This window comes from Thermobia domestica, chromosome 3 (genome assembly GCF_964235325.1).
Source record: "Thermobia domestica chromosome 3, izTheDome1.hap1.1, whole genome shotgun sequence".
In the NCBI taxonomy this organism is placed as follows: Eukaryota; Metazoa; Arthropoda; class Insecta; order Zygentoma; family Lepismatidae; genus Thermobia; species Thermobia domestica.
The window spans coordinates 280,294,417-280,312,374 of NC_137456.1; the positions used below are offsets into that span (position 1 = coordinate 280,294,417).

At 35.9% G+C, this 17,958-nt stretch overlaps 1 protein-coding gene across 1 annotated transcript in view; it reads right to left on the minus strand.

Moving 5' to 3' along the window:
* LOC145681088 (uncharacterized) overlaps positions 1-15,730 on the minus strand; it is a 137,544-nt gene extending 121,814 nt beyond the window's left edge. Inside the window, exon 1 of the mRNA XM_081752463.1 lies at positions 12,668-15,730. Within this exon, the coding sequence (XP_081608589.1) occupies positions 12,668-13,706 (1,039 nt within the window). The 5' untranslated portion in view covers positions 13,707-15,730. The remainder of the gene's footprint in view (positions 1-12,667) is intronic.
* Between the last annotated feature and the right edge of the window lie 2,228 nt (positions 15,731-17,958).

Sequence of the window (17,958 nt, forward strand, 5' to 3'; positions counted from 1 at the left end):
TCGTCTATAACTGTTTGCATTGTCGCTTGGCATACGTATCTATTAACGACACATTCTCTCATCCTATATTCCTTTACTTTGGTGTACCCCAAGGATCTTCACTATCCCCTCTGCTTTATCTTCTTTATGTGGCTGACTTACCACCATTACCTACGAACGTCCATGTTTTCCAATACGCAGACGATACCGCCTTCCTAGCACTTGGTAAAACTGTTCACCAACTTCACATATCAATCCAGTCCGCCATAGATTCGTTTATTAACTGGTGTGAAAACTGGCGCCTCAAGATAAACGTTCTAAAGACCCAGACTATAGTTTTCTTGCCGCCCAAAAACGCACAAAGGTCCAGCGAAAATTCAACCTACTTCATCTCACAGTCGATGATACCCGTATTCAACTCAGTAAATCTGTCAAATACCTCGGCCTCACCTTAGACGCACATCTCACTTGGAAACCACATTTACAGGATGTGATTACAAAAGCTTCAACCGGCTCAATTTATTAAAACGTCTCACGGGCACTATCTGGGGTCTCAGTTCTACAGCTGTGTTAAATACTTATAAAGCTTTTTTGCGTCCAGTTCTGAGGTATGCTAATCTAGCTTAGATCGCCGCACCACCATCCTTCTATGACACATTAAAGATCTTAGAACGCCATTTACTCCGCATTGCTTATAGGATAAAATTACCAAGTCCAACATGCAAATTGTACGAAAGAATACCTTTTTTACAATACCATATTCTCTTCCATCTCGAATCTCTCCTCTTAAATATATCGATAAACACCTGTATGAACGTCATCCGCTTCTCATAGACACCATGAATGCCCACATAGACTTTCCTATTTCAACTCCTATCATGCATACGCAGTTTTCACGATTTACCACTACATACTACCTCCAAACCACAGGTACCTCCACTTAGCAGAATAATTGAAGACCGACGACCCCCAGCCTCTGATCTGCCCATCATACGCACTGTAATACTTCTGTCACTAATCTGGGCTTTCCCTTGTCTTTCATCAATACTTAGAGCAGCCCCTAAGCGAGAAGATTAACCAGCTTCAGTCAACTAACATAACCCTGTGCTGTGTTTGTGATTCGCACTTCACCACATCATATTATGCCATCTCATCTTCACCTCATGATTGTGATCTAAAGATCACAATGTTCAACCTACCAATGCTGAAATTAATAAATACAATAAAATAACATAAAATCCTCTCTATAATAACCATACCACCTTCCTTCATTTTCTATACCTCTCCTCTAACTCAGTAAGACAAACATCCCATAGACCAACCACCACTACTCCTATTTCTTCCTATTATTATGTCACCCACTTCCCCATAGAGGGCGTAACCCTCGAGCGGGTAGCTAGCTCTGGCTAGCAAAAAAATGGTGTTGAATTGACACTCAACTAACACGCTAAAGTAGTAGTCATTTTGTGTTATTGCAACACCTCATTTTTTGCTGTGTGGGGTGGGCCAATCACAGAGGACTTACAGGCACCGAGAGCCGTATATGAGACAATATACCTAGATATATATAAGATTATCATAACAATCCAATGGCCATATTTAATGGATTTGTTCATTGTACACTAAAATCACTGGAACACAAAAACTGTTATAACCAGGGCCGGATCCAGGATTTTCTGACGGGGGGTGCACCAATAACTACCAGTACATTTCAATCAAATTTAAATGTTGTTAATGCCTATAGACATCTGTGGTGTGTATGAGAAATTGAATTAAACCATTATTTTTGCAAAGCTCCACTTTCTTTTAAGCCCAAAACGGAAACATGTCATTACATTTTCCAAAAGTATTGCTATTTGCTCTGATAGCTTCTCACTTTAGAACGGAGGGGGGTACACGTGCTCCGGTGCACCCCCCTAAATCCGGCCCTGGTTATAACGGTAACCAAAATATTTATTTACTAAAAAAACGCAGAAAAAATCTATTTACTTATCATTTTAGTGGGAAATTCGATTTTTCATGTTCTGCATTAGTCTCTCAATTTTCCGTGGTAGTACACTGGATGTTCCGACGCAGATAATATTTTGCAAGGCTCTTTCAATGTTCCGTATTACACTAAATATTTCAACGCGGATGATTCAGTATTTTCCAAGGTGGGCATCAATTATCGAAGAAATATTGTCAATTCAGTTTAAGATTATGTATGAACTTTATTTTCAATAAGGAGAAAAGGGGGCCAGATGAAAGGGTTCAGCGGACCGAGACTCGCCCGCGGCCCGATTGTTGCATACGGCTATTCTAAACCGTATGTATATTAGGTGAAATGTTAATCTTGCTCTGAACTATCAAGCAGCGAAGTTTCGCATGTTTAGACTTCCAAACTATGCAGTACATAAGTATCGGAAGTCTTATAGAACTGGTGTGTCCTTGCGTCCGTCTGTCTGTCACACGTATCAGAACAGAAACGACAAATAATATTGCTAAGCGGTTTCTTTAAATAGATTCAGCGTCGAAGAATATGTTCCATCTCTTCTGTTAACTCTCTATTCAAACCGGAAGTGATTTTGAAATCAACTGTTTCCTGTTTTAACGTTGATCGCCACAGAACAGAAACGATAGTATGTAACGACAAATATTTTTATTATTATTTAATAGGTCCACTATCACAAGGAAAGGTACCATTCTCACCAATATTACTCTACTAAAACTGGAAATTTTGGAAAATTACTATTACGTCTGATTTCAATATTGATATATATATAGACTAAAAACGGTCAGAGATATCGAAAAGCTTTTTTTATAAAATCTATTCATCTTCCCAAGAATATGTTTCATCTCCCCCATTAACCCTCTATTCAAACCAGAAGTAGTAGAAGTCAATTGTTTCCGGTTTCAACGTTGATCGCCACACAACAGAGATGGTTATAAATAGCAAGAAACTATTATATATATATATATATATATATATATATATATATATATATATATATATATATATATATATATATATATATATATATTTGGAACCAATTCAGCATCTCAAGAGAAGATACTATCTCCACCCGTATATCTCTACCAAAATTTGAAACGATGGAAATTTACTACTAGTACCGGTTTCAGTGCTGTCTTTCGAAATCGATTGGGAGTCCCAAGAATAGCTTTCATTTGGATCTTTATCCCTGTATTTGTATGTCAATCGCAAGTGGTGGAAATATACGATTTCCATTTCAACACTGATAACGTTGGTGTAAAACGGTAATAGAGACAACTGACTTTAAAAAAGAGGAGATTCTCAGTTTGACCTGTACGTACCCGGTATTTATGTATGTAGGGTTGTTCGCGATTGTATTGAAAACCATTGATTATATTTCAATGCGGTTTTCAGCAATCGAATAAAGTATCCATAAAGATCACTTTTACGTATAAAATACTGGAAAGAAATTAATAATAATATAAAAAATCAAATAGTTCCTGCACCATCTGAGAAAAATATATATCCTAAAATATGCTGCAACCAGAAATTCGCTAAGCAATGTGGGTCACATAAACAACGGGTTAGGAACACCTTTTCAGCCACAATTCTCCAAATGATTTAACAGTGTTTAGTCACGGATGTTCAGGACAATGGCAATACCATTGCTGTTTTCGTCCTGGTATCGTGCAACATTTGCTAGAACATCATCCACATTTTCTTGATTTATCTTTCACTAAGAGAAGCGCCTTCAAAATCGAAATTTCCCGAACGAAAGCGAATGAACCATCTGTTTGGGTGTTGCTTTTTGATGCCCATAAAGAGTACAAATTTGTTCACAGTCCCGAGCAGCATTTCCGTCTTTATAAATTGTAAAATATAGTGCAGTTTTGCGGATAGTTCACTCATCTGCACGTGCAATATCTAATTCCACGGTTTCCAACATTTTTTCACTTCTATTAGCCTCAATTGTCAGCTGTCAAATTATATTAGGGTGGCCCCGCTGCGAACAATATACCTTGCGATTTTTAACCCAAATGCCACCCACCCCATTTGATATTTTGAAGCGTTTTTCACTAATGTAATGAGTTACTACCAAGAAAAATTCTTACTTATAATTCTTTTTTTAAAAAATCAGTAATTTTGATAGTTAATTATCATGGATTTCTTAACGTATGTTTCGTAAAGAAGCCCATAGATAATCAGTGTCCTAACTTTAATTTAGATATCCAACCAAACCACTGAGCTAACGAAAATGGAAAAATTAAAAATAACTAACTTTAAAAATGCGCTAACAAGTAGAAAATAGTAACTTTTTAAAAGAAAAAATAACCGATTCGAAAGCACACTAAGAAGTAAAAAAAAATTAAAACTTTAAAGAAATATGAACCGACTTCAAGAAAGGCACTAAAAGACACAATAACGTAAGCTCAGAAAAGCAGACGATAATAATAATAAAGGGTTTAAAAGCAGAAAATAATTTATTCTATTATCTAATATAATTGGAGTCGGACCAAGCCGAACATATTAATGCCTAATAAAATTATCATTGAAGTAATTTCATATTAGACAATAATTTGTTCGGCTTGGCAGGACTTCAAACATATTTATAGATAATTTTCTGATTTTAAGCGTTTTATTATTATTATCTGCTTTTTAGCGCTTTTATTGTTTTATGCCTTTTTGTGCCTTTTAAAAGTCGGTTCATTTTTTTAAAGTTATTTTAATATGGATTTAGTATCAGAAGAATAATCTGAGTCCCTGATTTCATTCGTCTATTGCAACTACAAATGGTAGAAACTTAATATTACTTCCAGTTCTAATGCTCATTTTCATAAAGGGAAAACCATAACAGGAGGCCACAAATGGTCTTCCGATATTCATTCAACATCCGGAAAACAAAATTTTATCACAGTTTTATTCTTCTACTGAAACGGGAAGTAGTAAGATCTAGTAAATCTTGCTGTTTTAATGTTGATATGTATATGTACTAATAAATTGGAAGAAATAGCGAGAAACAGTTTTTGAGTATTTTCAACTAGGTACTCAAGAGCGTTCATCTACGTTGTCATTGATTTCCTTCTTATTAGTTACAACTATGTTTCTATTTATTCCCTACCTTTCCATTAATAAAACTCACTGTCAGTGCTTTCTCTGAAAGTTCAAAACACTACGCAACACCGGCTCTTTTTCTCTAAACTTTTATCAGAAGCGCAGCATTTCAGATTATTTCGCAAATACATTTTTTAAAAAATATTCCTAATGACTCGTAATTTTTTAAAAAAGTTTGAAACAAGCTTTTGAGAAGTGTCTGATTGAAGGATATTATGCTAGTTTGCCTCAAGGTGCAAAGAATTTAGATTCCAGCTATCGGATGTAAAATCCTGGGCAGACATTTTATGAATTAGAAAAATAGAAAATTAGCACTCAAATGGCGCATAAGTTAAAAGAGACGCAGCTCGTGGTTTTCAATATCTTCATTACATATTACTCTAAGGCACATTTTGGGCAGAGTTGCCCACGAAATGAAGAGAGACGAGAAGTAAATTCGTCTCGTCCCGATTCTAGAAGAATTCTTTTTAATCTCGTCTTGATTGTCAGAAAGCTTTTTTCGCTTCGTTTTATTTAGTCTAAATTTATGTACAAAATTTATGCCCTGATCTTTTTTTCTTAATTTCATCTAGAAGTTACCCAAATCCTTTCACGAAGGGGATTGTATAACAACATTAAAATCACATTTATTGTTAGAGTATAGTAATAACTTGCGTATCATTGTGTTCGTACAATCACTTTATCCTTAAGATTATACTATGAATCATATAAACTTAAAACAAATTAAATTTATTTGATTTGATTTGAGTTTAGCGTTCTGATAAGCACCTAGGCCATATGACACATGGATCTACATCTTAATATGGGAACCGAACACGGTAAAACAGTGTCAAATATATTTTTTCTATAGAACTGGGATGAACTTGTGTACCCACAAAACTCGAGGAATGTCTCGATTCTCGTTACAAGAAGATAATTGTCAAGTTTCGTGTCTCGTCTCGTCTCGAATCTGAAAATAATTTCTCATCTCGTGAGCAATGCTAATTAGAACATCTTGCAGCGAATGTGGAACTGGATTCTCTTAGATGAATCTTTAGCAAGTTCATTTAGGTTATCTCTGCTTGCAGAGGCAATCTCTATACTGATGTCACTCAGGATCGTAGGACTGTTCCTCACTTAGTTTAGCCGTAGGAATATGTTGGCTCACAGATGCTCCAAAGTCGTCATTCTGCGGTTGATATTTGAAGCAAAAAGCGAACCTAAAGACAAGGGTCTATGTCTATAGATACGTTAAAAGTGTTGAAGTTGTTGTAATAACAATTCGTAGTGAGTGTCGGACCCTTTCCTTTCAGAAAACAAGTACAGCTAACACTAATTATAATAATTATTTATGATGTAAATATGGTCTCGGTTTGAAATCATTTACTTCGTCCTATTTACATCAATTCTAGATCAATTTCTTTATACACCGTAGGGAAGATTCTCACGTGTTCTTGCAGTGGTTCTAATTGTCTCTTATCAATGTTATCTTGTTATGTTAATTTTCAGTTTTATGTTCCATGGTTGTATTCTTCAGGCTAAAGGAAATTATGAGAAATGAAGAATGAAGACAGGTGATTTGTCTTCTATACATGATTCTATACTACATGCAATATGTCATATATACTTATATTGTCAATGTAAATGCTAGCAATACTACTAAATACAACATATCGTCAATATAGTCAATACAATATAAAAACAAGATCTCATCATCACTGTTTTAAATGTAAGCAGTATGCAGCCGCATCTACGTAAGCCACAAAGTCTATTACACGTGATTCCAGCCTTCCATCTTCAAAAGTACCAAACTGAAAATAAAATCTTCCCTTTCTCTCATTCATTATCTGATCTTTTTATTTGATTAAAACTCTACTAAAGCATACAAGTATTTCAATATGTGATATTGATATTTTGTATTGCTGCTATTTACAGAAGACAAATCAGCTGATAAGGTGATGCCGAAAAATGAGTTGTGATGTAGAAGACTAAGACTCTTTCTTAAGGACAGCCTTATGCATCCTCTTGCATTGTTTGCTTAATATATGACCAAACATATCTTGAGGATGTAAACTGTAGTACCTTTTAAATCTTGCGAGCCTCAGCACGCTGGAAATAAATTACTGGAAATCCAAATGAATTTTTATTGTAAAATGACTTGATATTAGACCGACATAAGTTTGTTTCGTGTTCGTTTCAATTACAAAGTTAAACGGCTTTCTTACAACTTAGTTAATCAATTTTCCATTTCCCTGCAGGTATTTAAAAATATACATTCATCTTTACTAAAGTAGATGTGAATAACACTGCTGAAAAAGAACTGTATCCTAGTAATTTTTCCGAGAAAAACAAGTAGAATAACATCTACAATTTATGATGAAACTTCAAGATATAGTTATTCTTCTTACAGAATCTGTTAGAACTACTAAACAGATTATTACGAATGCACGACAAAATTCAAGAGGGCAAAACCCAATTAAAATTCTGACAAAACAAATTAAATTCAAGCGACAGAGTCATAGCCGCAGCCTAGGATGATTATTTTTTCTTCAACTGCCGTGTTATCTGTAATTCTTTACTCTATTGAAATAATATTATTTTTTTTAAATTAAAAATTTAAGGCCCTATCCCGGCCCGGGCCCGAAGTTATATACGCTTTGTAGGCTCGAGTCCGGCCCGCGGGCTCGACCCGAGCCCGTGCAGAGCTCTAATACTTGAGTTCCGATCTGCATAAAAACAGCCTAGGACTTAAGCATTTCGATGCTGCATTTCCCTCAAACGTGCCTCCCCGCATAAAACTCCCTGTCTGCAAAGATTAGGCAGAACGGGTATTCTTGTTCTGCCTAAAGATAAGATCATTGAAAATATTTTATACAAAGTGCTTGAGGGCCTTTAGGCAAAACGGGAACTAGGCAGAACGCGAATGAATCATTTGGGACAATATATTTTAAGTTGCAGGTGAAAATCGTATCAAAGCCTAAATCCACTAGTGTATAAAATAAAACAAAACAGTAATTGATTTTTAAACATTCAATACTATGCTATGCAAAAGTATCGTAAAAGTGGGAATTGCATAAATGTTACTTCGTTGGAATTTGTGTTCCATAAGCTTTCCAACGATGTATTAATCATAACTCTATGATAATTAGAGGGGTCACCAAGTTCCCCTACATGAGAGTGTACGATTTCCTTCAAATCCTTAGCGGGAGTAGACAGGTTAACGGTGTTGAGTATATATTTATGTACGAAATAAATTCATTTTCACGATGATAGGAGACAATCTAATGACTACACAGAAGAAATCAGCACAATCATAATCCTAATATTACGTCTCGTTTCGGCACAAAATATTTCCCATATAAATTAATGAGCAGCATATTCCACGATGACTGCGGCATTAAATATCTCTAACGGTGTTTACCACCTTATGTTATCTGTACTGTGATGATATCGTACCCAACACAATCTGTTTCCCAATTGAAAAGTATTTAGTTTCATTTATAATGCAACTCAGGTCACGAACCCATTGCCTCTGCTCTAAAGATTTTAGTTTACAAAATCCTGGGGCTGGATTGCCAGTTCTAAATCCCCAACTTCTTAATTGTACTTATGTTACGTCAAGCTACTGACGAGACCCCACTGCACAGTATTTTTCAGCCCATTTGGTTTATATGTGGAATTACTGGACCAAAAGATCCAATATATTTCAATCAAAAATTTTCTTGTACGCCTTATATCTGGAGCAGGGGTAAAAGTAGGGGGAATGCGGGAGGACGCCGTTCCCCAACTTCCAGAAAATATACGTGGCGACCTAACACTTTCTAAAAAATTACTTTAGGGGCAAAGATAAGCATGGGGGACGGCGTGACATGATGCGTTCTCCTACCTTTTCAGATCAACTTTTACCCCTGATCTGGAGAACTACATACAGTGTAGTCAAACCCAAACTATCACTTAACTCAATATGATGTCATTATTCCGTAGAAAATACGAAAACTCGATTTAAGGGCCGTTCAAAAATTTTGTGGCCCCTGATCCAAAAACTAACAATATATTTCAATCAAAAATTTTCTTGTACGCCGTATATCTGGAGAACTACAGTGTAGTCAAACCCAAACTATCACTTAACTCAGTATCATGTGATTATTCCGTAGAAAATACGAAAGTCGATTTAGGCGCCGTTCAAAAATTTTGTGGCTCCTGATCCAAAAAATAATTAATGGTCAAGATCTCAATCTTTTGATGCAGTTTTTCATCATTCTTTAAATTCTTGTTTCTCTATTTTCCTCAAAATGACTTGGAATTTTAATGACGTGTTTTCTTCTTCAACTCTAGTTACTTCACAATGAATTTGGTTGATATGTATATATTTAATATTACTTAATTTTTAAATACTAAAATTTTATAGTTCAAAATTTTCACGAAGTAACCTACATTTAGGCTAAATAGACTTGAAGAAAAAATCGGTAAAATAAAACCATTAAAATTCCAGTTGATGTGCGCCTCCCGAAGTTGATGTGAAAGAAAACAGAAAAAGTAATTCCCCATATAAAACAATGGAGAAAATTGCGTCAAGTAATCAACTTCCTTAGATACAAATGTTGAAAGTCTCTTTGTCTCATAGCTCTTCCGCGGAGCGAGTAGTATTGCCACTGTATAGATTAAGCTACTTATTCTGTAGAAATAGAACTGCTTGTTTTATAGCTACTAATTCATTATATGGCCCATGGAACCCGGATGTTCAATGCCGCGTTCACAAAAGCTCTAAATTGACTTCATCCTTAGCCAATTGGATCCAGTTTCGACTTTATATTGCTATTTATGCGAGATCCATCTCAATATTTTGTTCCCATCTGCGCCTAGGTCTTCCTAATGGTCATTTTCCGAGTGGACTTCTAGTTAAAACTTTGAAAGTGTTCCTACTTTCTTCCATCCTGGCTACATGACTTGCCCACCTAAGTCTCCTAGACTTGATGACGCTAACAATGTTTGGTAAACGGTATAAATTATGTAGTTCCTTGTTATGAAGTTTCTGCCATTCCCCATTCCCGTTCCTTTTTGGTGCGGATATTCGTCTCAGGACCTTGTTCTCAAATATTTTCAGTCTACGTTTTTCCCTCAGAGTAAGCGACCATGTTCGCAACCATACAGAACGACAGGCATGATTATCGTTTTATATATTTGAAGCTTTCAATTCCGTCGACAAGAGCTTTTGAATCCCTGCTTTTAGTCGACATTTAATTTCTTCCTGAATATAGCTTTGGTCTGTTAATATTGATCCTATGCATTTGAACGAAACTATTATTGATATTTTGACGCATCCATAATTTGGAGTATTACGATTACGATTCCGACGAATTTTCATGTATTTAGTTTTCTCTGCATTTACTTCTAAACCCATGTCCATAGCTACAGAAATAAACAAAAGAATAATAAATAACCGGTCACTTGGCAAAACGCAACGTTTCTGAGCTAACGATCGTCACTATAGTAAAAAGTGCCCACGCTTATATACATTTCTAACTGTGCTTTTCATACTGATTTGAGAATGCTGAATTTAATAGAGGTATTTCCATACTTATCCGTCCATGAGAACACGAGAAAAATGACCTTAAAGTTGGAGTCTTTGAGGTACCACTCGTGCCAATGGTAAAAATGCTTCTGATCCATTTCATTGGATTCAGCATCCTGAAATTGGTGTACAAAGTACAATTAGAAATGTATCGAAGTATGGGCACCTTTACCATTGGCATAAGCAGTGCTTCAAATGTCCCAACTTTGAGATCATTTTCTCGTGATTCCATGGGCGGATAAGTTCAAAAATAGTTCCATTGTGTTAAGAATTCTCAAATTAGGACAGTAGACCTATAAAAAAGGCACATTTAAAAAATTTTCCACTTACTTCTTACTAGTGGCATGATCGTTAGTATCAGTGGCGTATAGGTGCACACCGAGAAGTTTTTATTGGGACCAATAGTACAAGCCACTATACCTATGTAATATTGAATATTGAACCAGTGGCAGATCTAAAAGGTAAAAACTCGGGGTAGCCAGAACTTAGACTATGATAGGTATAAAATATTAGGAATTTACCCAAATAATTTTAGTTTGAAATCCGTTTCCACACTTCGTTAACAAGAAATAGGTATATCTAATGTTTCAAAAATTTTCCAATAGAAAATAGAAGGTAACGCTTACTCTAAACTTTCGAAAATATATAAATAATACTTCAATTATCTTCACACAAAAAACTGGGGGGCTAGGCTCCCCCGGTCTAGATCCGCCACTGTATTGAACAGGTTTTATACTGTGCCCGAAAAGACGATAAGTAATTGTAAAATACTTTCACACATATATTTATTAAAATGATAGAATTAGATTGTTTTTATAAGGGGAAGAGTACACAGATGTATGTAAGATCAAATTTTCAGTTACATCAATCATTTCCCTGTTAAACAAGTATAGTGTTATTCTGAAAGTGTGTAAATGTGTGTAGAGTTAGGAAGTTTCGGGGGAGTCCGGACCGCCTGTGGGTGCGGCCCAGGCCCGTAGCCTGCCCAAAAAATTAGGGGGGGCCGGTAGAAGTTAGGGGGGCCGATCTAATCATATTATACTTCATCACCATATTATAGTTTATTTGCCAGCCAAAGTTTAGGGGGCCCGCCCCCCCTTGCCCCCGTAGATATGGGCCTGGTGCGGCCCTTATAGATATTAAACGTATAATAAATTCTCGTACTCCCTTGCTAAAGGTCAAATTGCATAGTATCAGGACTTAGATACTGAAAATCGACATCGACACACTATCACAATTTGATTCATGTATTCATGTACAGAACATTGTTAGAAATAAGTGTATGGATTAATATGATTTTTGATTATCAGTATTCCAATATTTGAAAATGACGAATGATACATGGAATTACTTGTAGCATAAAGCTATTGTTGAAGTTATTAATGCTCATTTAGAAATAATTTAGTTTTCGTGTTGGGTGTAATCAGCAATTGCGCATATGCACATAAATATTATGAAACATTTTGATTTCATTTGATTTGATTTTGAGTTTAAGGTCCCTTTCAATAGTGAGACTATATGAGACGCGGACCTACAACTCAATATGGTCCTACCCACACTGGGAATCGAACCCGGTCTTAATGAAATAAAATTATTGATACCAAAACTGGAACTTCCAGTTTAAGGTACCTGATATACTTACCCGCGCTGGAGTATAACCAGTGATTGCTGCAAACATGCAACAACCTACACCCATCATTTAACTTGCCTTCATGAGAGAAAGGGATCGGTACCGGAATGAACATTGCGGGTACAAGGTGCTTAATTGATACTTTCTAGAGGGTGAGGTATACTAGATGATTGCGCACATGCAACACAAGTAATCAATACTGCAATCATTTAATACCCATATCACACTCCAGAAATTAAATTATTTAATAAGTACCGAGTATCGTAAGAATCCAATTTCAGTACCAATTGTTTTCTTTCATCAAGAGTTGGTTGATAAAGAGGTTGCTAAACTAAATTATTTCCGTTCATTCCCTGGCGAGGTTTAAGAAAATCCCCTGGAAAAGAATGGACTAGATGATCGAAAGAACGTAATGTTAACTTACCTAGCGTTGTTATCAAGGAGACAGCGAACAGCAGCGATCCAGCATAACTCCAAATCGTTCCTTCCCCAACATATCCATGGCTCACTTGTTCCAGAAGCATTGTTTCATGTTTAGCGAAATATTCCTCTATTTTAGCACACCAGATAGGTTCATGGGGAACTACTTGTCTTAATTCCGTAGCTAGATTCACAACCAAGGACCTCTGAAGACGGCGAAGTTCACTACCTAAGCTTTGTTCTTGTGGCCCCTCCAGAAAATGGAAGGCCCCAGCTCCAAGTAATGTCCAAGCAAGAATTAGGCAAGCAAGTCCACACTGCGAACCTAAAATACGACCAATGAGGCACAAACTTCCCGCACGGTTTTTGCAATCAGGTAGAAATCTAAGATGATAGAGAGGCGGTGTCACCTGAACGCCTCTGGAGCGTGTCCTCCAAGTTGGAGTATGCGGTAACGGAAGTGGTGGTGGTCTTGATGGCGATGATTCCAGGTTTGAAAGACTCGTCTCTGCGAAACGAACTGTTTTCTTGTTGCTCGTGCTGTTGTTCCGCTCCCTTGAGCCATACCATCTCGGTGGCGGCTGAGGTGGCAAATGGTGGTATTCCTGCACGCACCCATCCAAGCTTCGACCACTGGAAAATCTTTGAATTTCATCTTCTTTGTTGTTGTTGTTATTGTTATTATTGTTATTATGGCTGTTGTTACCGTTGCTGCTATTGTAAACCTCTCGGTTTTTACTAGTAGTTGTGGTAGTAGCATGTGATGACGTCGGAATATGTTTGCTGGAAACTGTGACTACAACTTCTGTTTTGCAATTGTTACCACAAACGTCCACTTCAGAACTTCCAACAGCACTTACTTTGTTCAGTGGTTGTTGGTGATGTTGCAACTGTTCATATTGCTTTAAGTACAACCCTGTCTCTTCGTTAGTAACTCGTTGCGACTCAATTGGACTAGGACTATGTGTTGGTGAGGGGTATGGATACAAAGAAGGTACAACCGGAGGAATAGCGTACAGGCGTTCCGCTGCAGTTCGACGCATGCGAAGGAAATATTGTAGTTGGTAGTTATTTTAAAAAGTCAGTAAGTTTTGACGAAGAAAAAAATAACACTAATTATAACAACAATATTCAGTGCAAATCGTACACTGACATTTAGCTTCTTTTTCTAGTTGGCTTTTTTTAATCTGCGGCACAGGAAGGAAAAACAAAAGGCACTTTTGTAATATGTATATATATTTAAGAAGCACGCAATTCTTTTGCTTTTACTTTTAATGCACAGAATAAAGCAAGAAAAAAGTAAAAATACTGAAGATTTTATCAAGAGCTATTAAATCTTTTAATTGCGGAAGCATTAGATTTTTTTTCAATGTTTATCAAAGTCTTTCTGTGCTGGTATTACTATTTCGTTTCCTGGAAATTTCTGTTTACTGACTAAAAACAACGATCTGATATGATATTATATATACTACAATCACAAAAATTCTATATAAACATTTAACTAATCAACGAAAACTATGTTTATTATTTTAAATTAAGTATTTATGCAACAGCACGATTTCAGACTATTTAGTTCATTTTTTTATATATGGACACAAATAACCCCGAGATTTGATATATGCTATAGTACGATATTATTGTCATAATTATTATATCTATATGAAACGTTGATTCATGAATAAATATTCAGTTCAATTATCCATTAGACCTTAACAATGTTAAGGTCTATACTATTGTTTTCTTGGTATGCGCATTTTATTTTTATCAAACAACTTTCTGATCATTTACCATTGTTTTCAATAGTTTTGTTTATACTGCAGTGCCGGTTTCTTTATGTAATGTGCTACTTTAATTTACACATATTGAATATGATTGTATATTTTTACTGGAAGTTACTACTGGAACTGTCAGTGTTTGCTGTAAATTTTCTTTAATACCCATCCTTTTTAGCGGTTTTGCTGTCGTTTGTTTTTTATTCTCTAGATTCGATTGGGTTTCATATTACACAAGTAGTTTTTGTAAGAAAGTTTTCTCTCAAAAGCTTATACAAGCCCTGTTAATCATGGTCACTTATCATTCCTTGCCAAACGGTTAACACTATATTGAGAAAAATGCATGATCTTTGGCCATGTAGTAACAACAGCACTGTGTGACTCGCTATTCCATAATCGTATTTGCTTAATAGAAGTCAAAAAACTGAACTTAAAATTTAAATATTAAGATTTTTTTCTCTTCTGCTTTCACTTTGTAACGAAATTTACTTCATTTCGAAAATCAACAAGGACAAACTTAAAAGGCACATTTTCTTTTTTTGATTGTTGCCAAAAATCATATCCAAAACAACACACTGCACTCTGTTGCACATTTGCAAATAATTGTAACAAATTCACCAGGACTTGTAGCTATGTTCACTAGATTATTAATTATTCATGAATGAACAAGAAACACTGGTTCTTCTTAAACTACAAATAATAGCACTTCCACCATTGTTACAACAATAAAAAGAAAAGTTTCGTTATGTGGTATACTTGTTTCAATTGTTGTCAAAGTGTATCTTACTCTTTTCTTTTCATATATGTAATAAATATTGGACTGTTTTGATATGAAATTTCAGGTACCTCGTAGAAGTGGCGCAGTGATTCTTGTGTTAGTCGATTGTTGTGAGTTCGTACGGTCCATCACTGTTTATATAATTTAGTTATCTAACACTAAAGACATCAACTCTCTTTCAGATATTATTCACGTCACACACACCCAACACATATGTACACATATAACGAGAATATGTTCTGTTTTTACCGGGATTTTATATTTTATTTAAAAAAAGAAGAAGAAGAAGAAAACACTGTCCCGTGATTTAAATGCGCGAGGAAAAAAATAAGAAGAAAAAACGAATGTCCTTGATGTCCATGTGTTAATTAGAGATTTGTGTATGACCTAGAATGACCTGTATTGACACTGTCGTGCCTTTTTTTCCTCCCTTACTGCTATCCTGTCACCGCGTGTGGTAATTTCATCTTGACCCAGTCAGTGGTAGACACTACAGACGCAAGGGGAGAGGCGATTCACTCACAACACCATCCAACACATAGGCTATATTGCGCTGCGGAGAGCTTCTCTCCGTGTGTGTGTTGTGACGTCATGGAGTCCAGGTTGCGCGTCAGTCAGAGGCGCAGGCGGATCAATGAAGCCAACTGGTTGCGGAGGAACACAGCAGTCCTGGGATCGGCTCTCGCTTCCACTTTTCATTGCTCTCATTATTCTTGTTCTTTGCGCAGTTTTATTATTATTATTATTATTATTATTATTATTATTATTATTATTATTATTATTATTATTATTATTAACGACAGTCCATCTGCAATTTTAAATTCATCATTATTAATGAATGTAGGTGACAACGAAATATTGAAGCATATCTTTGATATATAAAGCTGAATGAATGTTTATCTGTCAGCTTTACAAATTCTTATCGCTGAGCCGTTTGAAATGAATTTCGGAACATAGTACCTACCTAGAACTGGGTTTATTAAAATGTGACTAATTAAAATGCGTCTTCTAAGCCAGGAGGTAGTTCAAAATTATGCCTAAAATAGAGAATGTTAAAAGTCCCTTAGATTAGGGACATGAAACTAGATGTATTAAAAAAAAAAGTACGGAATCGGTTGAATAATTTAAAAACAATTACATGAAATAATCTGGACTTCTATCATTACACTAACACAGTGGTTCTCAATCTTTTTTGACTGACGACACACGTTACCGATCACTCACGAGACATCTATTGGATATTTTATTAATAATAATATGCATTATAGTAATGTAAAACTAATTAAGTTTCTACGAAGTAGTGCCTGTAATGGCATATTTAAGAGGCTTCCGGGCTTAACTCCCCCCCCCCCGAAATTTTATTTATTATTTTAAAGTAAGTGAAATATCTTGCAAAATTTTCCCATTTCCATGATTGAAGTTAGTAAACCCCCCGAAACAAAATCGTAAATAAGCCACTGAGTGCCTGTATGTGGTAGTGAGCATTGTTGCTGCTACTGAAGGCCTTGACTGGTACAGTGTATCTCAAAATTGATATTATTTAATTATGAAACGTTTTATAATTTTTACATTCGCGAAACACTCTCTGGGGATGCCTAGCACATCAGTATGTCGCGACATAACGGTTGAGAACCACTGCACCAATGTATTCTATTGTGAGGGCGGAGAAGAAGTTTTAGATTTTTTTTTCACAAAGAATGAGACTGCATCCTTTGAAATGAATTTTTGAACTTCTTTAGTTAGCACTTGAGTGAAGCTGTTCTTTTATCATTTTTTATTTCGATTTAAATATGCATTCTAATGGAGGAAAGGAGGTTCAAACATAATTTCCAAATAATTCCCACAAACCTAGTCTTCCCCGTGCGAAGAATAGGTATTCCAGCCAGTAATAAGTAGTGTCGACTATACGAAAACACTATCGGCACTCGGAACTAAAAATATTTTACGTTTAAAATTAGCGTAAGTTAAATGATACGCATATACAAAAATAAGATACAAAACAATAAATTTAACATACACGAACAAGCCAAAGGTATTGTTTTGATTCTGTAATTTTAAAAAAAGGAATGGAATTTCGTATGGAAAAAAAATTTGAAGATCTAAGAATAATTCTCAACAGCTAATTGCCTTTCTAAAGACAAACCAACAACGTGGTTAGATTTGATTTTCAGTTTAGCGTCCCTTTTCAGCAGCGAGGTTATATGAGACGTGGACCTATAGCTTAACGTGGGATCCGAACCACATGAGTTCCCACCGGGAATCGAGCACGGGTCCCCCCACTCCAAAGCTGCGTACACTAATCGCTTAGTCATGAGAGAGCTCAACAACGTGGTTAATAATGTATGTTTATTTAAAGAAAATGAAATGAAATCTTTCAGTTTAACGTCCCACGATTATGCCCTTTAGGCTTAGTGAGACGGATGATTGAGGCAAGTTAATGATGTGAAAGATTCGGTGGAATGAAAATGTGGAAGGAAACAAAAGTACCCGAGAAAACCCATGAACACAATGTTGTCCAGCACAAACTTACTTTGTTGGGACCGAACCGGATACCCCACTCACCAGAGGTAAGTTCTCTAAAGCTGAGCCACCGTGCCCTCTACTATTTAAACAATTAGCCGTGTCACGTGTACATCACATGAAGAAGTTTGGTTTGTATGGCGTGATATTTTCTCATTATTGAAGCCGGAAATGGTAGTAAATTTCTATTTTCGGTTTTAGTAGGGACATTTGAAATACATTGTT